Source organism: Chelonoidis abingdonii, chromosome 17 (genome assembly GCF_003597395.2).
Source record: "Chelonoidis abingdonii isolate Lonesome George chromosome 17, CheloAbing_2.0, whole genome shotgun sequence".
Classification (NCBI taxonomy): Eukaryota; Metazoa; Chordata; order Testudines; family Testudinidae; genus Chelonoidis; species Chelonoidis abingdonii.
Window position 1 is genome coordinate 18569585 of NC_133785.1, and position 26759 is coordinate 18596343.

The 26759-nt window shown below is 47.1% G+C and overlaps 1 protein-coding gene across 5 annotated transcripts; it reads left to right on the forward strand.

The window, feature by feature from the left end:
- Positions 1 to 1494: 1494 nt before the first annotated feature.
- Positions 1495 to 25392, forward strand: TPRA1 (transmembrane protein adipocyte associated 1). 5 transcript variants are annotated; one of them, XM_075073339.1, is made up of 11 exons: positions 1495 to 1739; positions 9375 to 9583; positions 9736 to 9868; positions 12738 to 12824; positions 14847 to 14919; positions 15931 to 16010; positions 17428 to 17538; positions 18169 to 18229; positions 19792 to 19894; positions 20683 to 20763; positions 22334 to 25392. In XM_075073339.1, exons 1-11 carry the CDS (start codon positions 1560 to 1562, stop codon positions 22566 to 22568), a joined length of 1353 nt encoding a protein of 450 aa, XP_074929440.1. In that variant the 5' UTR covers positions 1495 to 1559; the 3' UTR covers positions 22569 to 25392. The 5 variants fall into 5 exon arrangements, with proteins under 5 accessions (XP_074929440.1, XP_032658621.1, XP_074929441.1 ...); XM_032802730.2 differs by having other exon boundaries at positions 1513 to 1638; XM_075073340.1 differs by having other exon boundaries at positions 1667 to 1739; positions 9380 to 9583.
- Positions 25393 to 26759: the final 1367 nt, after the last annotated feature.

A 26759-nucleotide genomic window follows, 5' to 3' on the forward strand; every position in this document is an offset into this window, starting at 1 on the left:
ACTTAGGGGGTGTGTGTGTGCTAACCATTGTCAATTTTTTGTAGGCTTCATGGCAGAGGAGAGTTTTAAGGAGCAATCTGAAGAAAGATAATGACTTAGTTTTTCAGAGGTTTATGGGGAGCTCCTCCCAAGTGTGAAGGCAGCATGGGAAAAACATGACAGTGCTTGTTTGAAATTTAACAAGTGGGCAATGGAGGTTGGTTGACATCTTGATAGTGAATGACAAGGTTAGGTGGGAGGGCATAGGGATGGGGATTGGTTGTCAAAGGATCTGAAAGTGAAGACAAGTATCTTATGTTTGCTGTGGCTAATGTTTTTTTTAAAGTAGTCAATGAGTGGAGGGATTCAAAGAAAGGTGTGAAATCGTCAAATCAACAGGGAACTTCTAAAGCTGGGGGTGCTGGCTCAAATGTAACCTGAGCCTCTGCCAACCCCAGGCTCAGTATAGCTTTCAATTAAATCAATGAGAATTGACTTATACTTTCAGAAAGCAAGATACAAAGATCTGAAGACAGTAGCAGACATTCTGCCACTCTTTGGACTATATGAGCCTATTTAATAATTCTTATTATATTACTTATATAATGGCAGGGCCCAGAGACTCCAGTCAATATGATGGTCTCATTGACAGGGATCCAGCCCCGAAAAGCTTAAGGTCCAAGAAGAAACATGACAATGAATGGGTGGGGTGGGGGAAGAGGAATACCATCAAAAAATAGATAAAATGTGTACATATGTTCTCTCCATATATGCAAATATTAGCTCAACTGCCTCCCAACTTAGTCACTGTAAGCTGGTTAAAGTCTTGTAATGATCCCAGCAGAAGTGGGTGTTGATAGATGAAAAGGTAGTTGCTTTGGGGATAGCTTTTGCCTAATGACTGAGACTACAACACAAATTATTCAACACTGCACTGCTCTGGCAGCTTCCATCTGGTGATTTTAAAGCATTTTACAGAGAACATCCTATGCAATCAAATTGTTTTACCCTGAAACTGCCCATGGCTCTCTCATATTAAGCTGTTTGGTTTGTGTTGGGACCCATTATATTATCCTGACCTTTCCATCTGATTTCCAGTATTTTGCTTCTTTTCTTTTGCAATCCTAACCCAGTTCTCTCCGTTAGACCCTCCTACAATAGATTTCAGTTTGTACTTGCCCTGCTTTGTACCTTCCATTCTCTACCCAGATTCTCTGCTTTCTCTTTACCCTCCATATTCATTGTGGCCCAGATTCTGCCACCTTTGCTCATCCCAGCGCCTTACTCCGAGTTTCTCACCCACTCTACCAATACCCTTCCGTGCTTGGCAGGAGAGGGGTGAATTGTGTCCCTGCACCTTTTAGACCCTGGCGGGCCTGCTGGTTAAGTCCCGCCTCCCAGGGAACTCCATTGGTTCCTGTGGTCGTTTTGTTTCTCTTTTTGGCGAGTTTCTTGACCTAGGCGTCTCGTGATTGGGCAAAGAACTCCGGCCCAGAGATCCTCTATAAATACCAACTCTAGGCCTAGACGAATAGGCCATTCCTTCCCCCTCGCGGGAAGTTGAGTCCCCTCAGGCTTACATGGGCTGGACCAGCGGCAGCAGACCCCACCCGGAGGGAAAGGGGGTGCCAGCGGAAGGGGGAGGGCTAGCTGACATGGGTAGGGTTGCGGCTCCCTTATGGTGTGGCTCTTTCGCGAAGCTCCCCGGGCCCGCGGCCGGTGGAAGCGGTGGGGCCGCAGCCCCGGCTGGGTTCTCGCGGGTGAGCAGCGCGGCCGGGGCCCCGAGCCCGAGCAGGAGAAGCGGCTCCCCGCCGGGAGAGGGAGCCCCGCGGCCGGCTGCCCGCCCGCCCGCGCCGGGCCCGGTGCGACCGGAGGAGGGTTCCCCGGTCCAGCTCCGTGAAAGGGGGAGCCGGCGGCCGGGCCTGAGGCTTGCGGGGCTGCAGGCGGGCGCCGAGCGAGGCGAGAGGCGGCTGCGGGTTGCTGCCAGGCAGGAGCCGTGGGGCGGCGGGCGGGCCCCGCTGGTGTCCGAGGGGCCCTGTTTGGACGCGGCTTGTTTCCGTGTAACTTGTTCCAGGCGCGGCCTCGCAGGGAACTAAGGAAGGGGCGAGTCGCAGCGGAGCTGGTCATTTCGGTTCCGGGTGTTGTGTAGCCACGGCCCTGGGCTTCAAAAGCTTTTCTTAAACCGAGGTCTCTAGCCTGGCTGGTCAGTGGGGGGCGGATGACAATATTCGGCTCCGTTAAGGGCTGTTAGGACTGTGGACAATTGTTCTCCATGGCCACTGGAGGTAGGACAAGAAGCAATGGGCTTGATCTGTAGCAAGGGAGATTTAGGTTAGATACTAGAAAAAAAACTTTCTAGCTGTAAGGGTTGTTAAGCTCTGGAATAGGCTTCGGAGCCAGGTTGTGGAATCCCGGTCATTGCAGGTGTTTTAAGAACAGGTTGGACAAACACCTGTCAGGTTTACTTTGTCCTGCCTCCCTGTGGGGCCCTGGACTTGATGACTTCTCAAGGTCCATTTCAGCCCTGCGTTTCTGTGATTCATATCCTGTCTCTTCAAGCCTTCCTGTGAGGAGGTACCCCGTAATATGAGAGCAATGAGCTTCTTAGGGGTTGGCTACATGCAGAAGTTGCATCTGTTTTTAAAATCACTTTTAAAAACTAAAATAATTGTTGCAGATCCCCATGTGGACACACCTGTATCAGTTAAAAACAAGTTACATAGGTTTAGTTTCTGCCTGTATATTTACTAATACAAGCTAAATTGATATAATCCAGGTTTAAACTGACACAAGGGTGTCCACACAAGGGTTTTTATGGGTTTAACTACATTGCTTTAAAACGAACCTTTAGTTGTAGTGAGGTAACTTGGGGTGTGTTTGGATAGTTTTAACATGTTAGTCAGAAGCTTTGGACTCATCCTGAGCAGCTAATACATGTTAAAACTATTATTTGCTCTGGCTACATTAGGATATTCATGTAACATATTACAGTTTAACAATACACCGTTTTTCCTGGGCTAGACAGGTTCTTTGTGTGTACGCAGGTTTCAATGGGAAGTACCTGTTCAATCTGTTCTGGGGATGCGTGTATGTTGGGGAGGGTGTTGCTGGTCTCAGGCGTTCTAAAGAAGTTAAGAAATACTCTCTCTTTTTGCTAGTTGTGTTTTTTGAATGTACACTGGGTTTCGTAAACCAGTAACTTCTAGCAGCACCTGCCTGGTTGCTGCTGGCTGGGAGCTTTCAGTGTTGTTTTTGAGAAACACTGAAATTGACTGCAAACCTCTTCCACGAGGAGTGAGTATTTCAAAATGGAAATCAAGCATATCTGGGCAGATGGAAGGCAATGGCAGCTTCGCCCAGCTGTTGTTGGGAAGCACAAACAGCTAACTGTGTCGTGTGTGAATTATAGCCATCACTGGGAGCCTTTATGTTAGCCTGCATATGGAGGATCTGTCTAAGAATGTACAAATGCTATTCTTTTAAAAGACTTTACTAAGAGGGAATGCTGCTTTACTGTGTAAAGGGGGAGAAATTTGGGAGAATTCTTTATGATCATTATTCAACCCTTATTTGAAAATCTTTGGCATACCCCTGTGTTCCCAAACAAAGCTATTGTTATGACTGTAAACAGGATTTGACAAATGATCTCTAACTGGCCTTCAGACCTGGCCTCTTAACTTGGGAGCAAGTTTTACCTAAAATTTAAATTTTAGGCCAGACTTTTCAAACTCGGGTGCCTCAAGTTCGATGTCTCTTTAGACACCTCATAGGTGGCCTGATTTTCAAACTCTTTTGGGAGTGGTGGGTACTCAGTGCCTCAGAAAGTTAGGCTACTTGTTTAGGTGCCTAAGTATGGAATTAGCTGTTTAACATGAGGCATACACATTTTAAAATGTTGGCCTGAGTTTCTTACTTAATGGTAAGGCTTTGATCCTACAGTGGGGCTCCATGCACGCCCAGGACTCTGTTCACTCAGAGCTCATTGCAGGATCAGGACCAAACTTAAGAGTTCTCAAAAATTTCTGTTGGATTTTGATACTGTTTTAGGTTATTTTGAAGGCAATTGATGTGTTGGACTTTAAATCTGCCAGGGGTGCACAAGCAGTCTTTCTTATTTAAGCTTTTTATTGTGGTACTTAATATGACCACTCCACAATGCTGTTTGTAATGTAGTTGAGCTCCAGGTAATCATTGTGAACAGGAACTAAATTCTAAATATTCTATAACATATGATCAACTAAAAAATACTCATCGCTAACATGGAGCAAAAAATGTGTGCGGTAATAAGGATGGGATACCCAGGAAAGAGAAATTGTGGAAACAGATGGCAATGGTAACATTTGTGTGTGACAGTATGTTGCATCTATTGTTAACCCTCACATACATCAGAAAACACTAGCTTTTAAAAACTAAATTGTTTTCTAAACTAGTGGTTTTCAACCTTTTTTTCATTTGCAGACCCCTAAAAAATTTCAAATGGAGGTGAAGACCCCTTTGGAAATCTTAGATGTAATTTGCAGACCACCACGGGTCTGCAGATCACAGGTTGAAAACCACTGTTCTAAACCAAGTCTGCTCTGGCATAGTCAAGTGAGCTCAAATGGCAGAATGCTAAGACCTTTCATCTCCAGTATACGTAATATTTTGCAATTCTCTAGGCGTCTCTCATCAAAAGATCCTAAAGTACCTTACAGAATGTAATGAATTTAATCTTACAGCCCTATTGGAGAGGCAGATGAGGAATACCCCATTTTACAGATGGGGAATCTGAAACAGAGAGAGGCTAAGTGCTTTGCCTGAGTTGTCACAGTGTTTGCGTGACAGAACTGAGACTATAACCTGAGGTGTGATTCTCTTATGTGGTATGGTTCAGAACTTGCAGCTGAAGGGTGGGGGTGACTAAGACAGCTTTAAGTTGTGCTCCAGGCCACCACCATAACACAGACATAGGGGCCTGAGTTACCCAGCCTTCTGGGGCTTCTCTGTGGCTGCAGTGCTGTTTGGGACTAAGGGGGGGTTGGTGAGGTGACCCTTTGGAAGCATTCTTACTGCCTGCACTGGGGCAATTTTCTTGTAGCTGGAACCAGGGCTTCTAAGGCCCATTTATTCTGCTCTGGTGCGTGATGTAAAGGGGCTGGAGTGGGGGTGAGGATCTCTGGAGTCCTTCATTTGCTTTAAACAGGTGGTCATCCTACCTTCCCTCCTCTCCTATGTGGGGTATGTTGACTCTGTTTACTGCAAGTTTCTTTGCTACTCCTCTCACCCCTCCACAAGAAGGCAACACTACCTTCCTGTCTGCTGTGGTAAGCTAAGGGATATTTATGAAGGACTCTGCTCATAACCTAGGCTTCATTATATTGTGGGTTTGGGTCACTGGTGAGACTTATGCTAATTATTATTTTAGCATTGTGCTTTTCTTTTACGTTTTAAAACTTGCTTCAAATTCTGATGTGAAATTGAAACTGGAAGGGGAGAGGGGAATTAAGTAAACACATTTCTGCCACTGAGTGGAAAAACCCATCTTGTGAGCTTGTCCCGTGGACAAAATGAGGATTCAGGAATTTTGAAGCAAACATTGACTCTTGAAAAGCTGTGTTTCAACCTTCTTCCCTCCACCCCCAATTCACCCCCCCACCCTTATTTTCACCTTTAAAGACATTGCAATAACAGTTGCATTTAAACGTGGTGTTTGTTAGCACAGTTTTCTGCCATCAGGGCTGCTTGTATGTGGAAAAGGCTGCTCATCATGCCATGTAGTGGATAAACAGGGGTTTCTAACATGGTTCTCAGAAAGGAAGAAAAATATCCTTTCCTCACCAGTCTGGGAAACCAAACTACAACTGTGCCAGCTGTGTAATTCAGCTGTAGAGGAGACGGTCCTTGAGATAGCAGACTGCTGTCCGGTAATTTTAGCCACAAACTTCATCTATCTTTGAAATTGTTAGACTGTCTTAATTCAAAATAAAATAAAATTTAAAAAAATCCACCTTTTTTTAGTGAGGGGGCAAAAATACCCACCATTTTTATGTCACACCAACAATAACATGAGTGCTCCATGCTTACTCCGTGACCTGGGCTTCTTGCCCTAGATCAATAATAGTGGTAAGATGTCCTGTTCCTATTGTCCCTTGTGAGTCCAGGGCTTGCTGGTAAGAGACATTGATGCAGTTTAGGTCAGAATGGCTTCAGCTCTGTCCAAAATATGGGGAAGGAAGAGTGTGAATTGATTTGCTGTCTGACAAAGAAACACTTCCTGTAGGAGAAAGAAGAGGGACCTGGACTATAGCACAGTTTTGTGTTTTTTTACCTGGGTATAATATGACTTTGCCTCATCCACACAGCCTGAGCCAACCTAGGTCAGCCTCAACAGAGTTTAACAGCTGTGCAGCATGGTGATGGTGGTGGTGTAGAAGGTCTTAATGAAACATCTCTCACAATACACACAGCTGATTGCATTTCAGACTAGACTGGACAAAGCCCTGGGGAATATGCTGCTAAGGCACAGTCCTGTGGTGGATGAAGGAGCTAAGACTATGTAGCCTAGAGACTGTTCCTGCTCCCATTGGAAAAGTCAGTGGCAAAAATGCCCGGTGCTTCAGAGAGAACAGAGCAAAGGCACTTGATCAATTCACCATACTGATGTTCCCTTACTATAACCCCTAACCACTATAAACAGTGCCACTTAGCCTGACTTGTTTTTTAAGTGCTAGATGTCTTATTACTTTGTTTTTGTATCGAGCATCTTTGGAAGCAAAAAGGACTACTAGCATTTGCCCAGAACTAATAGCCTGGTTGAGAGGCAGGCTCAGTATTGACTTACCCTTCAAGGCTTTGTGATTGTAAGTCTTAGGTCTGGTCAGCCCAGCTCTGCTTATCACCACTGTGTTGTATTTGCACGATACCAGTGAGTTTTAAGGAGAGGATCTGGTGTCTCTGGGATTCCCTCTACAAGAAAGATGTTTGTTCTTTCTTATTTAACTCCCAGACAGACTGATTTCTACCCAAGTTCTTTCTGCTTGGGGAAGGCAGGTCAGATGCTGTGTCCCAAAGTGGATGTCATTGGGGTGTCATGGCTCACAGTTGTTTTCATGGCTCTCTTTCCCCTCCCTGCACTCATGGTGCTGTTTCTCCTCCCTTCGGCATCCCATTTTAAAAAAAAGTTAGGCAGAATCTCTGCTCTGCGAGTAAGCATGATGGCATTCACCCTTTCCTACCCAATTCCTGCCCTTCCTAGAGTGAAGAGGTCCATTGCATGCATCAGGCTAGATGGATAGAGCAAAGTAATTAGAGAAAGAAAATACCTGCTTCAGTGACATGTCTACGCTGATTAGGAATTGTGGGAAGCGGAGAAGGTGAAATGCACCTCTTGGAGGAGGAGAAGATGTCTCCGTAATCTGAAGGTCACTCATTGGAACCTCTGCCAAACTAGGATTTCTGGCACAGAAATTGCCACCTCAGCACAAAGTTAATCTTCCCAAGAGTGTGTTTGTTTAATGTTATGTACCTAAGGTAGTGAAACATACAGTGATCATTAAAGAAATCCCCAGCCTAACAAGTACCTGTTAGAATGTAGGGATGAAAAGTGAGTCTGTTAGCAGAGAGCTCCCCCACTTGCCTTGCCTTGTAAGCCCTGGAAAGGATCCCAGTTTTCCAGAAGAAAGAACAGCTCTGTGTATGAGAGTTTCAGGCAGAACCCTGGAAGGGTAAACCCTGAATGCTAAAGGTTCAGCAGATGACACAGAGCTGTACCTCTCCTCCCATCTGTGAAAATATCCATCTGCTGACTCCTGCTGCCAGCATGTGGCCATAAACCCTACCTTCCTAAATCCACTCATCCTGTCTGCTCACTTTCACAGTGCTGGCTGTAGTTTGAAGCCACATGAAGGGGAATTTTGTTGAGATTAATCCTGGATTAGCTACAGCAAACTGGCTGCCAAAGCTTTATCTGTATGTCTACACTGCAAAAAAACCACCCTAACCCCAGTAACCCTGCGATGGCAAATCTCTGAGCCTGGGTCAACTGATTCATGCTCATGCTCTGGGGTTAAAAATAGCAGTGTAGACATTCCTGGTTTGGGCTGGAGCCCAAATTCTGAGACCCTCCTCCCTTGAAAAGTGTCAGAGCCTGGGCTGCAGCCTGAGCCAGAATGTCTACACTGCTATTTTTAGCCCAAGAATGTAAGACCCAGAACCTGAGTCTGTTGAACCAGTGTCTGAGACTGGCTACTGTGAGTGGTGGGTTTTTTTCAGTGGACATACCCTATTAGTGACGTGTGCGCCCACTACCCAGGGACATGTAGCGTTGTGATGACAGTAGGCAGGTTTTCTTAACCTCACTGTGCTCTGAGATGGCTCCGCTGGGGAGAGCTGGGTTCTAGAGAGAACAGGACTTTGCAGTTGTATTGCATCTTGTATCTGTGAACTGTAAAGTGCATTGCAAGGGTCGGGTTCTCATTCACAGTGGGGAAACTGCTGTGTAGAGAGGGGATTGGCCCAAGGTCATGCATCACATCAGCTGCAGGACTAGTGAAGCAATCCAGGTCTCCCATCTCCCAGTCTGCTTTAACCCCATGATACATTATGTCCCATGAGGCATAACATGACACTGCCTCCCAGGCTGCATTTCTCTGGTGGTGGGCTGTGTATAATTTGCATGTCAGCTTGTAAGTACTATGTACGTGAGCCCAGTTAGGATTGTGGTATGGTTGGGTTAGAAGAAACCATGGGGCCAGTTTCTACAACCCCGCTAAAATCAGTGGCCAAGACTTGAGATTTCATGGATGTGAGTGCAGAATTTGGCCCAGTAACATATGAATGACAACTAATAACCCAACAGGAGCAGCCCCTCGTACCAGAGAGATGTGGCGATAGGTCAGGCATATAGGCAAGGAGAGTGTGAGTAAGCATTCAAGGAGGGCAGGTCATATGATAACTGCCCATTGCCCTGCTGAAACCAATCTCATCCTCCTTCAAAATGCTAGGGAGAGGGTGTGTGGAACAGTGGACAGAAGAGGTAACTGTTACCCTGGGCTACAGGGTTCTACACTTGACTGTCCCCCAATGTGACATTGGAGGAGTCACTGAATAACTGTTCTTCAGTTTCTACATTTATAAATTAGGGACAGTGATAGTAACCTGTATCCCAGAAGCGGTGAGGGATTTAGTTTGTTGATGACTGCTTGGAGATCATTAGATGAAAAGGGCTGATGTTGGTAGTTTGCAGTAGCAAGTAGGATGCAGTTACATAGGGTTTAATGTCAGGGACACTCTTTGCTGATCTTCCTGCTCAGTTGATTTAAGATTGCTTTTTGCCTTCATCTTGGTTGTTCTGTGTTGTATCATGCTTGGTCTTAGCACCCATTGTGTGTGACTCTAACTCTCTGTCCCATGTCCAGAGCAGAGGCAGGATGTCCCAGTCTGTGACGTCTGTGGTGAGGTTCTCTACATATGACAATATCACCCACTCTGTTGCCAATACCCTGGTTATGGCCTCAGATAATGTGACGGCTCTGCCCCAAACAACAACATGGGCAATCAACGACACCAACATCACTGTGCCACACAAGTGCCTGCTCTTGCTATATGAAGACATCGGGAAGTCCAGGTGAGGTGTAGGAGCTGGGGCTGGACCTTGTCTAGGAAATGATGGTTTTCCCTCTCAGGTGTGGGAGCAGGGGAAAGTAAGGCTGTCGCCTTCCTCTCGGGGAAGGGAATCATGCAAATGCACTTTTAACTATTTTATTTCACTTTTTGCAGAGTCCGCTATTGGGACCTTATGCTTCTGGTTCCCAATGTGCTTTTCTTTGTCTTTCTTCTCTGGAAACTGCCTTCTGCCAGAGCCAAGATCCATGTCACCTCCAGCCCCATCTTTACTACATTCTACATACTAGTGAGTACCAGGTCTGCTCTCTGAATTGACTGGGGAGTGTTAAAGTGCTGTGTGTGTGTTTGTTTTTTGTCTGCCCTCCCTCGCCTTCCCAGAACATTTATCATTCGGGGTGAACCTGAGTCAGATCGCTTGGAGGTAAAAGCCCTTTGGCTCCTGCATAAACATATAGGTTTTCTTTTTAAATTTAAGATTCACTGTTAGAAATGGGCACAGAGCTACAGAGTTTGGATCCAGATCAGGATTCCACTTCTCTGAAACTTGGGGGATGTTTGGATCTGGGTTTTGGGTTGGGTCTTTCTCGACCATTAAGTGGCCCATTTTTAATCTAGCACAATTTTTTTTCACTTCACCTTACTATCTAGTATCTTATATCTTCCCTGCTCATTGCCTCTCTTACAATATGTCACATTTAAAACAACACTAACTTTTCACTGAGATATAGTGGAAGCAAATCCCCTGAAAAATGAAATGCGTGAAAGAGAAATCTGCCAGAAAGAGACTGCACATTAGTTAGCCCTCTATAGAAAATCCTGATGTGATGGGTTCCAGTTGAGCTCGTGGAACCTGAAGATCCCCAGCTTGGGAATTCCTCTCTGAGGCAGCGGGAAAGGGGCTGCTTGTTCCAGTTGGATGGCCCAGCTTTGGTTTTGAGAGCGTTCTCATGGATTCTTGGTGATACGAGGTTGGAGAGTTGAAAACAGAACGTGTGAATGAGAACAGTCCTAGTTCTCAAACACGTAGGATCTCCTTTCCCTTTCCACAGTTTAAAAAGTCACATGCAGCCTCTAATCGGGATAGGAAAGTCTCTGTAGTAGCTACTGTTTCTGTCAGCTGTGCTGCCATTGGTGCATGGTATAAGTGCAGCTAGGGACCTGGCTGGATTAAGTGTGTGGATGAGGTTCATGAAGCTACTGTCGTGGGTGTGCAGTCAGGCCCCTGCCTGCCTCAGAGCAGCGTGCATATATCTGTTGTCTGTCAGTGGGAGTAATGTGGCAGCAGTACAGTGCCCTGCTTGACAGAGTTCACCTTGGTAGAGAAAGAAATCTTTCCTCAAACTAGGAACGAGTAGTAACAGACAAAAACCAGGACGTGTGAAAAACTGAGGCCAAGATAATAGCAAACCTAGTCTCAACCTGTAATTGGAAGTTCTGAGCTCTGGGAAGGGGGTACAGTCAAGTAATGAAGATCCAGAATGTCAGGGAGCGGCCGGTGTTGGTAGGAAATCTTAGAACAATCTAATAACTAGAAAAATGTTCAGGAATTTTAAAAAGCATTATCAATAGTTTAAAACTGGGATTTAAACCTTTCCCAGTGCAACTGGCTCAGCAGGGAGCAAGTGCCATGGGACAGAAAAGTGCAACTGACCAGAAGCTGAAGGAAAGAAACAAAAATGAAACTTGTCTAGACTGTTGGCTTTGGGAGGAGCAAAAAGGAACCCAGCAGCAGAGACAGTGAAAAGCATATCTCCATTTTATAATCTCGGGTATACTGGTAGGAAAAAGAGGATATAAAATGTTTCCTTTGAAATCAGGATTTGTAAATTGAGTGTCCCTTCAGACAACTCTCTCTGTCTGGTTTCTAAAAAGCTAATGAAGGTTCTCCTCTCCCAGGGCATGGTGCAGCCTGTTGGGCTGGTGACAGGCTAAAGACAGCCTACATCTCCTCTTACCCTGTTTGAAAACCCACCTGACATTAGTACGATTGACTGCTTTCTTACTGAGCTGATGCAGTTTCTTTATTGTTAAAAATAAGTATGGGCTTTGAGGAGAGGCCAGTCTTTTGCCTCTTACAGCAGTAGCAAAGAAAATCCAGTTCCCATAAAGGGGAGGAAAATATGGCTGCTAAACTGGTGCCATGGAGCATTCAGAGATTTTGCTTCTGAGACCAACTTTCTCGCCAACCTTGCACTCCAGTGAGTAGCAACACTGCTTGCTCTCCAGAGGTTGCACTCCTCCCCGCACCCCACTGCAAGGGTGTCCTTCAGAGCACCCACTGGGATGTAAAGCTGGAATGCGCAGGAAGGTGCTATGAAAATCTGTAGTAGGTGCTATGAAGATTTGTAGTAGATGGTACACTTCAAAACACGTACAGTATGCTTTATGATATAGCCCCCCGGCTCACCGTCACCGTGGAAAGGCCAGTACAGCTTGTGAGCTGGTTAATCAGATTTGACTTTTCCCCCTATTGGGATAGGTTTAGCCACTTTATATTCCTAGAAGATTAGCATAATTTAGCCCACAATGCTGGCAACTCTTCTTGGAAAGACTTGTGTTTTCAGAAACTCAGAAGCCCTTGGCCTCAGCTGATTTCCCACCTTCCGCATTCTCGAGGGCTGCCAGTGTTTAATGAATGGACTGTGGAGCTCTGCTTTATAACAGATCTGAGGTCTGTTGGCTGATATCCTGTGGTATCTGTTATCTGGTGAGCTCTGTATATTGAGTCACACTAGGCACTTGCCTTCATCATTGGGAGTGGTATTTTTGCTGATTGACTCTTTACCTGGGCTGAGGTGGTGCGAATGGGGCAAAAAAAGAATGAGCTTCTTGGACTCTGGAGAATCCCCCCCATAAAGCCACATGTATAAGGACTGAAAGAGGCTCCTTTCACTGGTTGTTGAGGGAAATTAGGTGTTCATTCCTTCACAGAGTCTAAGCCTGCTGCTTATGCAATACTCACACCAATTAAGCGTGGGGAGAGGGAGACCAGCTCCAGGACTCTATCCTGGATCTCTGACTCGGAAGTCCCTGAGTATTAACTGTTAGGCTTCCAAACTAAGGTGGAAACTGGTTCCTAGAGCAGAATTCCTGATTAGCATCATGGGCAATGTGCAGCATATGGGCACCAGCTCACCTTTGCTTTCTTTTCCTAGGTGTTTGTGGTGGCTTTAGTTGGGATTGCTCGTGCAGTTGTCTCCATGACAGTAAGTGCCTCTGATGCTGCCACAGTTGCTGATAAGGTGAGTACAGCACTGACCCTCGACACTTCTGCATTGCACAGTTTTATGGCCCTTGTGATTAGCAGCTTCCTGTTTACATGCATACTGGAAGAATGTTTTTATCTGCAACGTTCATGGTGTGTGGATACAGTGGAGTCTCATTTTGATAACCAAATCCAAAGGATCACAGCATCCAGATCTGTGGAACAATGAACTTCCTAAATAACACATCAATAGGAGCAAAATCTCCATGTTGCAAGGAGAGAATGAATCAGCGAGGCATCTTGATGCTAAGCCAGGTCCTCCTACAATTGTCTAATGACTGGCAACACCCAGATTTTAATGTCCCTGGCTGCAGCCTTGTGAAAAATGTACGGTACTTTCCTGTGTGCTGAGAACAAACAACACTGAAGTCCATTGTGATCCTAATAACTGAATGTTTCTGGATCAAGCAAAGAGCAAACAGGAAATATCTTTGTAAAGTAAATTTTGTTCTAGAGAGTTAAATGATTACCACAAGAGGGCATCCCCTAAATCAAATGCTCTGTAGCTCTTGTGGTGTTGGAGGCAGAAGTCCTACCTAGAAAATGTAAGCTTCTCTAGTCAGAGTTCCCTGGGTGCCCTTGTAGTTTCTAGGTTCCTTTTCTCTCTGACGTTCCCTGTGGCAGATCACTGCTTTTTAACACACTACTTGTTGTGAGTGGCTGGCTAGATCACGGTGGTCTTTTTCCTGAGCCTCTGCTGCATGCATCAGGGTCTGAACATTAAACAAGGGATTAGATTTCATGAGAGTAACTGTCTGTGTCTCTGTCTGCTCTCTGCTGTTTGTGGTGCTGTGAAATCACGGAGGGACATATAGATATCCTGTCCCGTACTCCCTACAGGGGATGTGCTGTTACATGGCTTTGTAAGATGGAGTGCTATAACAGGAAGTGCATCTTTTTTTTAAAATAGGAATTGCTGTTGTGTGACTGGTTTCTGAAGTCTATGAGCATCTTCCCCAGGGGATATACTGGCTACTCCTGAAACTCCTGGGTTCTTATCCCAGATATGCTGCTGCTTCACTTTAGAGGAAATCATTTCATCTCTCTGTGTCTTGGTTTCCCTGTCTGTGAAATGGAAATAATAATTACCAGCCCCTTAGGGAGCTTTAAGGGTTTATTATGCTTTGAGATCCCTGGACAGCAGCACCAGAGGAGGGCACTAGAATTTCTGCCAGCCATAGATTTGCTGCAGAATAGCCCCATAGTCCTAGTTTCTAAGGTGATGAAGACACATGTTGTTTGGGTTGGCAGTGACTGGGAATGCAGCAGACATGACACCCCGCCCAAGAGAGAGGACTTTAACCAGCTGAAGTGGGGCCACTTTCTCAGTCCTTCAGGTGGTGCATCATTCATTCCCACTCAGCCCTTCTCTGCTGGATGGGCAGTGTGTGCAGTGCTGGGCCTTGTGGCAAGGGGTATAATTGGGGGGGATTAGTTAATTTTCGGCACCTTCCTCTGCAAAGGGTGAGGAAGGTATATGGCAGGAGTGGCCAAACTGCATTTTGCAAGCCATTTGTGGCTCTCGTATAGTTGCAGTGCAGCTTGCGGAGCTGCGCATTCTCCAGCTACCAGATTGCGGTGCAGGGGAGAGGTCAGGGCTTCTGCCCTGAAGTAGGGTGGTGACGCTAGGGGCCCCTGCCCCATAGGGAGGGGATCTAAGGGCTTCAGCCCCGCAGGAGGCACCCACTGGGGCTCAGGGCTTCAGCCCTGCTCTTGTTGAAGCCCTGAGCACTGGCAGGCACCTCCCAGGGGGCTGAAGCCCTGAACCCCACCACCCTGCCGCAGGGCAGAAGCCCTGAGCAGGTGTGGTCAGCTCTCAGACTTCTGAAGATTATCATGTGTGGCTCGGAGAATCAGTAGGTTTGGCCACCTCTGGTATATGGGAACAATCAGCTCCATCTGAAGAGTGTCTTCCCCCAGGACAAGGGGGTGGAGTATCGCTATATAAACTTCCCCTTGGCTCCTGGCCCTCCTGACCCTGGTCTTTGTTGTCTCTTAGATCCTGTGGGAGATCACGAGGTTCTTCCTCCTGGCCATTGAGCTGAGTGTGGTGATCCTAGGCCTTTCCTTCGGTAGGTGCCAGAAGGCTTCCTGCTTTCCAGTGCTCCGGATGTGTCTCTTCCCTTCTGTGGAGGTGGTGTGTGCAGCCTGGCCTCTGCCTGCAGGGACGTTGTGGTGGGGTAATCCTGTGAAGCAGGGCATTGCTAGAATAAAGATGGAAGACAAGCAAGGTTCTCGTTTTTGGAAATGACCTGAAGTGTCATTTGTGCCATTTCCTGTGTGGCTTATGCAGTTGCCAGGACAGCACGTGAATGTTGGAGTCACACGTGCGCTTGTGGTGATGGTGCATGCAAACTAGGGGAAAGAAAGGATGCTGGTGCACAAGCGCACGTTTGAAAATGTCCTTTCCAGCATGCAAATTCTTCCCACAGGCTTCTGAAAGTCATTATTGTATTTGCTTGACCTCCACCGTCTTTGGGAGGGAGATTCCTCTGGGGCCCTTCTATCCACCTCCTTTTGCTGCCTCTTCCCTGGCATGGGCAGGATGAAGCCTCCTCTGCAGCTTGTCAGAGGTGCTTTCATTCAAGCCCAGGGAGATGCTCCTTAGCATCGAATAGTCCTCAGGCGCATGTGTGTGCTCATAGATGTTTCTGTCATGCTTATCACTGCTGTATCTAAACACTGGATCTCCCACCCTGGCGGGCTCACAACCTTGATGCAGGTTCTCCCAGATGATGTTGGCCCTGACTTGACTCCTCCTTTAGCTGTTCTGTGAAGAGAGAAGTTTCCTGCAGTTCTGTGTAGATAACATTGCTGCTTACTCTGACTTGTAATTGTACTGGAAGTTGCTTTTCTGGAGTGGGAAGGAAGCAGAGTCAGACTCTCCTGTTTTATAGATATGACATGCTGAGCCCTGTGAAAGTCTTAAGCCGTCTGGGCAGTAATACAGCTGCTGTGAGTTAAATGAGCTGTAATCCTCCTACTGGGGGTGGAGGTGGACAAGGGCTTTCTAGTGTGACAGCAGCTCCTGGAGACAATGTGGTGAGGGTGACTGAAGTATGATCTCTCCTTGCTCTTTTCAGGTCATCTTGAAAGCAATTCCAGTGTCAAGCGTGTACTGGTGATCACCACAGTGTTGTCACTGGCTTACTCTGTTACCCAGGTGAGCACACTGGGGCCTGGAAGCTAGTGCCAGTGAATGGGAGCACACTGTTTGATGTTGAGCAGTGTTTGCCTGGGAAGAACTGGCCAGCTGTGTGGAGAAAGTGGCCTGTTGCTTTGGAGTCTGGGAAGGAAAGAAACGTAGCTAAGAGTAATCTCCATTCTGCGAGACTGGAGCTTTTCACCTCTAGTGCAGTGGTCTGAAAGCAACCCAAGTCAAGGGGACTGGCTGGCAGGGAATCAAATACCAGGTTAGGGTGGGGACTGGCTGGCTGAAGGGTTTGAGGAGCTTTTCACATCTAGGGAATTACTTCCAAATCCAGTCTTTGATTCCATCCGAACTTGAAGGAGAAACAGCACATGCTTATTGAACTAGAGCTGTGCAGTGGGCCCTCATAGCCTCAAGTCTCATGCCTCTTCCTGAGTGGAGAGCTGCCACTTCACATCACGTTACCACTTGGTATATTAGCTGTGTCTCACTGTCTCTGAACAAAAAGTGCTGTGTGTCTGGGCATGTTCTCATCTTCACTAGTGGCAGTGGCCAGCCCTTTCTAATAGTCTCTCTATTTGAGGCAGTACTAGAGTAACAGGGCAGTCATTGTTCAGTGTTCGGACTCTCACATACAGAGGCAGTGAGCTGATTGTTACCACATGATACACTGGAAGAGCCTCATTAAATACCAAGTGGCTGAGCTGTATCTGGATTCAGTAATCCCCTCTTTCTCTTCATTGTCTGTGCAATCAGATCTCTGTCTAGCCTGCTTTCAGATGGGCTCCAGGTATATGAGACTGGGTCTCCTTTCCCAGCTGTGCACAAGTACAAGGGTTTTATAGATTGAATCTTACAATAGGAGGTGTCAGTTCTGGAGGAGGGAATATGGTATTAGCCATTCCCAGTCAGACCAGTGGTCCTTTGAATCCAGTTTCCTGCTTCCCATCCATTCTGTCTTCTGAGACATCACAGGAGCTGTTCTCCTCCAGACCCAAGCACTGTGGCTGGTCCCCTGGCTTGCTTGCTTCCTGGGCCCTGGGGAGAAATCTCTCCCATCGCAATAACATGGGATTGCACATACATTCAGATGGCTGCTTATCTATTGCTAAACAGACACCTACCCTTGCCACTTCCTTCCCCCTCCTTCTGCTCTGTTGGAGTCCTGTGGCTTCCCACCTTCTCACCCACATCTCATCCATTGTCTTACCTAGTGAGGCTATGCTTGGGGGGGGGGGGGGGGAAGGGGGCAGGGAGGGAAGGAAGGAATGTCTGAGCAGTGCAAGGTGCAGGGTTCAGTGGAGCAATTGTCTGAGCATGTGTAAATGCAAATATCCTTTGTCCAGTGTCCTGTGGTGGTGGGTGCGTGTGGGAGATAAAGAGGGGTCTATAAGAGGCTGTGTCCTGATAATGCCTTTCTCTCTTTTAGGGGACACTGGAGATCCTCTACCCTGATGCTCACCTGTCAGCGGAAGACTTCAACATCTATGGCCATGGAGGAAGGCACTTCTGGCTTGCCAGCTCTTGTTTCTTCTTTCTGGTAAGGACAAAGCACATTCTGACCCTCCCTGAGAGACGTGGAAAGACAGTTTGGAGAGGTATCAAACTGATACCTCTTCTCTGGTAAGTGTATTTATTATCTCTGCTTACCTAGATGCTTGATGTCTTCTAAACATCATAGTGAGACTTGGGTCCAGGTAGTCAAAGGCAAAACCACAGGCACTAGACAGCTCCTGGCTCCCCAAAGGGATCTGCTTATTCTCTTGTAACTTCCTGCGTGCAGTGCTGGAACTGGGAACACCTGGGAGTTGATGCCTCTCAGAGGGGTAGGGAGGGCAAATAAAGATTGGGTGGGAGGGGCTCCATTTCTGGCAGCAAAATTCTAGCTCTGCTTGATGCCTATTCCCAGTGTTCCGAAGTGAAGAGCCCCTAAAGGCCTGAGCCAGCAAGGTGCTGAGCACCTAGGGCTCCTACTGGCTTCAATATCAATGGCTTGGTTTCCTGTATCACCTTTCTTTTCCCTGTGAATTCATATTTATATAGTGCCAATGGGGTGCCTAGCACTTTGCACACCCACCACTCCCTTGAGACTTTAGCAGTTTAACTCCAAGCCAGCGGTAGAACAGTTTGCAAGGGGCAAGGACCTAACTGTCTCCTTCTGCCTCAACAGGTCTATTCCTTGGTGGTGGTTCTTCCAAAAACTCCCCTGAAAGACCGGATTTCTCTACCATGTAAGTGGACACACCAGGCTTCATATGGCATAACCAGTCAGTGCTGGGACAGAATCATGTATTGGGAGTGGGAGTTGGTTTGCATTTTCCTTAGGTATCCCTTGTAACCAAATCTACAGCAAATACACACACCCCTACTCAGCCAGTGACTGGGACATTGGCTACGTGGCAGGGGACTGAGTAGAGGTTTGCTGCTCCGTGGGATTTCCATTTTCTGGGTGGTTTGGATACTGTAGGTTTGGTGTAGCTGGTCAGCATTAGCCCTCCAGCTGCCAGCACTTTTTCATACTGGCAGACAAAAATGTCCTAGCACAATGGGATGTATGTAGGCATCTATGGTAAATGAGGGTTACTTTGGGTTCTGTAAAGCGCAAGTAGCTAATTCGTGAGTGGTGAAATCCCTGCATGGTGGCATGTCTTGCATTTCAGTCTCTCCTTCCTGAGATGACAGAAGGTGAGAGGGCGTGTTTGTGTCCTCACTGTGACCATCAAGGCATTGAATGAAAACAGTGGGTCTTTTCCATTATTGTGGGAGTGGGGAGAGGTGTAATGTGTTTGGGTCCTAGTAAGACTCTCTTGTAAGGTGTGGTGAGTACCATAAGGAAGGGCTTGGCTTCTGAAAGGTAAAGCCCCTTGTTAGGTAGCATATAAGGTTACATCATCTTGGCATACAGCTGCTGTCTGGCCACTTGGGAAGAGAAAGCTCTAAGCTTTCCAGACTGACTGCTTGGGAGTTGCTAATTAGTCTTGGCTGGTTTGGCAACTCTGCCATTTTTGTTAGTATGATACATCTCTAGCATCCTGAAATAGCTGCAGTAGCTGAACTAGGGGATGGGTGGTTCAGTTTATTGGAATACTTCCATTAGATTATTCATTCTTTAAATGAAAAAAAGTTGTCTGTATGATGCTCACCAAAGCGAGAGGACATGCTGCAGGCAGGTGCCGGGCATTCTTTGCCAGGCCACAGCTCTGTCAATGCACCTTGCTCCAGATCTGCAATATCCCCTGCTATTCCAGTCTTTGCCTCTTTCAGTTCTGCTAATACCGTCACACCTGATACAAAGTGCCCCTTGTCTGTCCTCCATCCAGCTTTACTAATGCCCTTCTTTCCTGACCCATAGCACCTCTTCTGGTTCAATCACGGGCCTTTGTGTCCAAGATTGCCACCTGTGCTACACATTTGTTTGCCGTGTGATCAACACCTGGTCAACGTGCCCAGCTGTAACAGGCTTGCATGTGTTGCCTTGACACCACCCTTTTTAACTCCACCTTTTTCTTGATGATGCATGAGCCTGTGGTTTCATCCATTATATCCTATTAATATATAGCTGTTTATTTCCTGGTCTCCAGCAGAGCTCCTGGCACAAGATGTGGTCTGGGGAAGAAATATGGGACATGGACTTCCTGCATTCCACAGTGCTTTCTCTTTAAATGTTTGACACACTTCTCCTCTGCTGTGGGTTGTGTCGCCTCCATGAAGCAGAGTGTGTCTATCATGATCCTGTATTCAGTCAGTGCTGATGGGGTTAGATTTCATCCTTGTGTCCTTGTCTGTCTTACAGCTAGGAAGAGTTTTTATGTCTATGCTGGAATTCTCGCTCTGCTGAATCTGGTGCAGGGCTTGGGCAGTGCCCTTCTCTGTGTGGATATCATAGAAGGATTGTGGTATGTATGCAGGGGCCCCCAGCATCCTGCCTGCTATTGTAGATGGGTCCTTGGGTTGGCAGGAGGAAGAGATGTCTGTAGCCCAATTAAGAAGACTTATTTAATGAGTGCCTTGCATCACCTTCTTCCCCTGCCCTAGGCACAGTCCTGGACGATGATCTTCCTGACTGTCCTTAAACAGAAATAAAGCATTTGGCATGAATTAAACAGTACTGCTGTTAAGATCACACCAGGAAAAAGCAACAGTGCAGGAAGCTACTGGGAATGAGGGGTTTGTGGATTTGTTCCTTAGTTCTCTCCACATGGGCCTCTTGTGCTAGGGTGGGGCAGCACCTTGTTTCCATTGATGACTAGCCATTGGCTTCGTTTTGTCTGGGATTTCCACAGTGGGAGAGACCATGTTCAGTAGATATTAATGGAAGACATGGAGACAGACAGTTTCCCCGAAGTAGTGTGGGGATACCCCTTGAGTTGTGCTTTGGAATTGGCAGGATCTGCTATGGGGTACAATGCCCTGCTATTAAGGCGCTCCCCCAGAGTTTGAATTGTGATGTACCGGACTGAGACACTTGGGGCCTGCTGGTTCCGTCCTTGGGGGTCTGGGAGCGGTGAGGCTTTGGCGGCAGAACTCGTTCATTTGCACCAGGGTCATGTACTTGTTTCACAGACGGTTCTTCCTGTGGTTCTCCCCACTCCCCTTCCCCCACTCTGGATGGGATGGCATGGCATGGTTGTGTTCATTAGACAGCAGACACTAAGTGGCTGCATTTTTCCTCTTGCCTCCAAAGCTGTGTCGACGTCACCACGTTCATCTACTTCAGCTTCTTTGCACCTCTCATTTATGTGGCATTCCTGAAAGGCTTCTTTGGGTGAGTAGCCAAACCAGCAGGGGGTTTTGAGGTCAGTTGATCTTTGTGCCCAACTTGTCCCATTTGTAAAATAAAAGCAGTGGAAGGAGCAGTGGGTAGGGACTCAGGAGAACTGGGTTCTGTTCCTGGCTGTGGCGCTTGTTCCCTATGGGATCGTGGGTAAGTTACTTCTCCTCTCTGGGACTACATTTCTCCATCTGTATAATCGGAATAATACTTCAACTGTGCACAGGAATTTGTCAGGATTAAGCTGTTAATGTCTGCAAAGCACCAGTAAGAGCTAAATTGTTGGTCACTGAAATGAATAATCGACTGATTAGTGGGAGCCTGAGTCCCACAGCAGGATTAAATCAGTGTCTTGGCTCCTGGATTTTCAGATGGGTTTAGAGCAGGGGTTCTCATACTTTTGTACACAGCAAGCCTGAGTGTGACCCCCTTCCCCACATTAAAAACACTTTTAAAATATATTTAACACCATTATAAATGCTGGATGCGAAGCAGGGTTTGGGGTGGAGGCTGACAGCTCCCAACCCCCAGTTTGAGAACCTTGGGTTTAGAGAAACGGTCTATGGATTAGCTAGCACAGGGATCAGCAACCTTTGGCACGCAGCCCATCAGAGAGAGCCCCTGGCAGGCCCGGCCAGTTTGTTTACCTGCAGCGTCCGCAGGTTTGGCTGATCGCAGCTCCCACTGACCACAGTTTGCCATCCCAGGCCAATGGGCCCTGTGGGAAGGGCAGCCAGCACATCCCTCGGCCCGCGTCACTTCATGCAGCCAGGGGCTTTCCCTGATGGGCCGTGTGCCAAAGATTGCCCATCCCTGAGCTAGCATGATGGATATCCAAAACCAGACTGGGAACTCCTTGATCATCCCTCAGCCCCTCACTAGTGCTCTCTGAGTAACTGATTCTTGGGCTTGAGGTGCCACTGTGCGGCCAGACCAAGGAAGTGCAGTGTCTTCATCTTACCAATGTTTCAAGAACAGGACACAACAAAACACGCAGGCATGTTTGTGTGAATCTTGCCAGTGGGGGAGGAAGCAGCAGCTTCTTAACCCCATTTAAGGGCTTGAAGTATTCTCAGAACAAGTAAAACTGTCTCTGGGGCCCCATATGCAGTCTGGAGGGGGCTAAGTTTGGTTTGGAATCGGCTGTAGATGGAAACTGATGGTTCTTCGGATAAAAATGCCTCCTTTTGGAGCATGTTTGAAATCCCCTTGAGGGGCAAGCCTGGCCTCATTTAAGTTTGTGGCAAAACTCCCATTGATTTCAGTGGCACCAGGATTTCGCTAATGGTCTTTAGGAGCTAAATGTGCTGTGATCAGAGCATATTCCTCTACACGATGCATTGCAGCCATGACTGTTCAATTGTAGCTCTGTCAATGTACCTCATTGCTGAGCTGCAGAGCCCCCTGCTTTTTCGATCATGGAACTCTCCTGTTGGTAGCACATGGGGTAATGTGCTGTGGCTGACTGTCCTTCAGGACAGTGCAGGTTCCTTATAGGTGCTGTTGCGTCTCTCGTGATAGTGCAGCACTTAACAAGGATCTTAATTCTCTTCCCTGACTCCAGGTCTGAACCAAAGATCCTTTTCTCCTACAAATGCCAAGTGGACGAGCCTGAGGATGTAGATGTGCACCTCCCCAATGCCTATGCTGTGGCCAAGAAAGAGGGCGTGGATTCCAGCTTCTACTCCAGCACCCAAATCGACACCGCAGCCTACCTGGATGATGTGGCCTCAATGCCCTACCATGTGGGAAGTGTCAACAGCATTGACAGTGACCGTTGGAAAGCCATCAATGCCTAAATCAACCCAGACCTCCAGCACGATGCCACTCTCCCTGATCACACAGCTGTTAGGATGTGCATCACAGATGGTCCTCAGTCACTTGGTGTGGCTTTTCCCTCTTCCCCTGGGCTTTAAAAAAAACCCATCGTGGAACAAAATAGCTCCAGCCCTCCCAGAAGGACCTTTTGTATCTTCATGTGATAACAGCCTAGACCAGCTTTGTTCATAAATATCTAAATGCTGAATCTTCCTGATCCTTGGTGTTCCAGATGTAGCTGTGACCCAGAAGATGGGTCTGGCTGCCACCCGTTCCTTTTCAGTGACTGAAAACACTTGTGTAACTGGGAGGGGAGTGGGATTTTGGGGTGGGGGAGTTGAGATTGGCTTCTCCATGGCGTATATGTGCGAAGCATTCAGCACATGGAGCCAAAGGCACTTTCATGGGCTGTCTCAACGGGTCCCCTTTCCCAGGTCATGTTGCATTGTATTGTAGGAAGAGCGCTGTCTGGAGAGAGGAAGCCTGGGAGAGCAGGGCTGCTCCTCAATTCCAGCAGATACCGATGGAAATCATGAACTGTAGTAAAATGGAAATTACAAGGAGTGTTTTGGGTATGTATGGGAGAAGGCTCACTGATGAGCGAACTGTTAAATGTGTCCTGTGACTATTAGAGGGACACTGTCTGGGATCTGGCAGGTCAGCTATATCCTGGGTCAAGGAAAGAGACTTTTAAAGAGCCAGCATTGCTGTCTGTTGGAGAGACAGTGGCTATGGAAGGGTCTCTGAAGACCATGCTTATGCTCAACTGAACTCATACTGTGAACTTGCGGTGACAAGTGGCTATGTATTTTACACTGAATTAGGGTTGAGTTTTAAGAATAAAATTGGCCAAGTGTGAGTGTTTCAGATCTGCACTCTGCTTTACAATCCTGGTTGAATTCCAGAGCTCTAAGAGGGCTGTAGAGGAGGAAGCTTTTTGGCTCTGAAGATGAAGGCTCCAGAAGTGTTCAGATGGTTGAGGCAGAGCAGAAGCCCCAGATGAGTCCTGGCTTCCAGTGACCAATAACTGGTGAACTCTGGGAAGCCACCAGATGCTAGGATCAAGATGACTAGTGTTTTAGGTTGGGAGGTAGATGGGATGCAGGCAGACAGGCAAACTGCTACTACTTCTGTGGCAGCTTCCCTCTCCTGACCTGTGGTTCTTTACAGCTTGCAGCCTAGTACAGTCACACTAGCCTGAACAGATTTTATAGCTGAATGTATTGAAAATATTTTCTTGCACTTAGAATGTGGTTCTTTTAAAGACTGTCAAGGACCTGCCATTAACCTCCTCACAGTGAAAGAACAACTTGTATCTCTCCAATCTGGCATGGCTTTCCTGGACCTAATCATGGTCCAAACGTGGCTGTTCCACTGAAAGCTGCAGCATCCAGTCTTGTGGCACCCCTGTGGTTGGTTTGTAGGCACTGTTGGCTAATAGGTTTATGCCTGTAGCACTGAGGGGGTACGATACCAACTGGGAGCTCTGTGGAGGTGGAGGCTCTTACAAGAAATGTCTGCATTCCATTAGCGATGGCAGGGTGAGAATGTTTTAAACATTCGAGGATTTTATGTCTCTGTCTCTCTCCCTCCTATGGCTTTCTTGTACCTGGCAGCCAAAGAAAGCGAAGGAGGCAAAGATTTTAGGAAATGCTTATCCTGTGGTGTGGTGGTGGTTTGAATTGTGAGTAGGAGGGGGCCAAAGGTGTAGTACAGCCGGCTTCTGGAAATGCCCACTGTGGGGAAGGGGAAACACCAGGAGTGAGAACTGGAAGCTAGTGCAGGTCTTTGAAGCCATGTAGACACCTGATTTCTCTCCTCTTGTTAATGAGCAGTGCAGCCTCTCTGTGGCCAGGAAGTTCTGCTGCCTTTGGATTCTGCCCTGCTGATCTGCAGGCAGTGCTGTGACATGAAAGAGAAGATCCTTTGGTTTATTTTTAAAATTTTTATCTACTTTTTAAAGAGAAACTTTTCTGATTGCTCCTGTTGAACTGTTCATGTAGCTCCTCAAAGCCTTTTAAATCCCCACTGCCTGCAATGACTCGGACAGGAGGAGGCTCAGACTGGTCTTCCTTTCTGTTAAGCTACTTGGCCAGGGCAGCCTTTTCAACACTAGGGAAATGTTGCAATTTCTTATCATTGCGGACACCAGTTCAGCTTCAATAGTGTTAGCAATGTGGGGATCCTAGGAGAGGGTGCTTGAAACACTGCATCTGTGGGTAGGATTAGATGACATGCTCCCTGGAAGCACTAGGCCACAGGATGGGTGACACCACTGAAGTTGGACCAGCATAGCAACAGCAGGAGAACTCTTGCAAAAAAAATTCCCTAGGGCAGGCAAGGCTTTTTAGATTGGTTAAAGAGTGTATAGTCTTGTTTGTATAGACCTATCCCACCCCAAGGAGCAAATGCTGAAACTCCAAGACCCTGAAAATGAGGACTTTTCTTATTCCGTGGGTGATGTGAAGAACAGACTATGAATACAACCTATTATCTGCTAACTCAAATGCTGAAGGATCAGCTGGGCCTATGTTCAGAGTGTCCATCAGTTCCTCTTCTCCAAGATTCAGTGATCCCCAATATCATCTCTGTCCCACGTTGTCTTCTGCTGAGGAGCTTCTGCGCTAGGTCTAGGATTGATCTTCCTTCTGTTGTCTTTTTATGTCTGTAATGTCTCTGAGGCCAGCACATGATATGGTCCATGAGCAGAAGTGTGTGTATGTTTTGGGGGGGACTCGGGGAGATTAAAAATAGAGCAATGTATATTTTTGTTTTTAAAATAAATAAAATGACGTTTGGCATAAACAGTAACAATTTCTCTCTCAAATCACCCAGGCTGTGTAAATGCTCTTCAGAATCTTTTAAAAAAAAATATCTGCCATAGTATATGTAACATCCCCTTTTCAAAGGGAAAGGCTGTGATTTTTGTACATAGTCTTTTATCCTAGCAATAACCATCTAACACTATGCAGCTGAAGTGACAGTGGTCCCCAATTCCAAGTAATTAAGTCAATTAAGACTTCAGCTATCCTGTTCTTCTTCCTCTGGTGCAGAAGTGGGACCTACCTGGAACTTGTTTTGTGCTGCACACACTCCATAGTCCTGTCTCCGACTTGATACAGCTTTCAGAGCTGGTGAACACTGATCCTGAGCTGGCCAGAGAGGTTACTCCAGAATAGGGCCACTTGCTACCAGATATCCACAAGGCCATTGCCACCTTTGACCGCAACCCCACCTTCCCAAGCACTCCTCCAAAACAAGCTGCCTCCCCAAGGTTGCCTGTGTATACCATTTCCTCTGTTGAAACAATCATTTAGTTTTCATCTCTTCCTGTCTGACTCTAACAGCTCCCTTTTGCATGTCCCAGCTGTCCAGACTCTAGCTTCTGCAAAATACTGCTGCGGCCAGTTCCTATGACAAAGGAGTTTGATCGTATGCTCACTGTTCACCGATAGTCTTATTTGAGAGACATGAATTTTAAGATCCATTTAGAAAAATACTCTTTTTTTAAAAATACCTTCCACTTCGTCTTTCTGTAGCTGATTTCATGGACCCTTGTGCTCTCTGTTCTCTCCACCTCTTCTGGGATGGGATGCTGCCCTATGCTCACCTCTGGTGAGGTCTGGCTGCCTTGATGGGCTCCTTGGACTTGTTGACTCCTCCCTGGAGGAAACCTGAGTTATTGGTGCAGTTGCTGCTTCTGTGTTGCTGGTACTGCTGCTCCTGTTCTGTCAGCTGTCCCCTGCCAGGCAGTCAGAAAGGCTGTTAATGCTATATTGCCTAGCAACCATCACCAATGGGGGTAGTACATTGACCTGCTCCCGCAGGTCAAAGGGAGCATCTGGCAGTGAACATTAGGCTGGCAACAAAAGGGGAGGCGGGGGAGCGAACCTGCAGCTTGTTGGACACTCATCTCTCTTGTGTTTGTGGGCATATGTTTGGTGACAGGCCCTGGACTCAGCAGGGGACTCAAGGGCTTCAGTGGTGGTTTGGAGTGAGGGATGTTTGGGGCAGAGGCTTGGGATGTCTGTGGCTCAGGGTGAGGAGCTGCAAGAGCAGCTGTTTAGGGAGGGATTGGCGGGAGCAGTGGTTCAGAATGGCGGACTGTACCTTGGGGAGGGGGTTTGTAGGGCTGGTGATTTATGGTGAAGGGCCAGTGGCTCGGTGTCAGG

Excerpts from the sequence above, each read along its gene's own strand:
- TPRA1 (XM_075073339.1), top strand. The coding sequence starts at position 1,560 with ATGGGCTGGACCAGCGGCAGCAGACCCCACCCGGAGGGAAAGGGGGTG. Across the intron at positions 16,011-17,427 it reads TGGCTTACTCTGTTACCCAG|GGGACACTGGAGATCCTCTA; the intron begins GTGAGCACACTG and ends TCTCTCTTTTAG. Across the intron at positions 20,764-22,333 it reads TTCCTGAAAGGCTTCTTTGG|GTCTGAACCAAAGATCCTTT; the intron begins GTGAGTAGCCAA and ends CCCTGACTCCAG.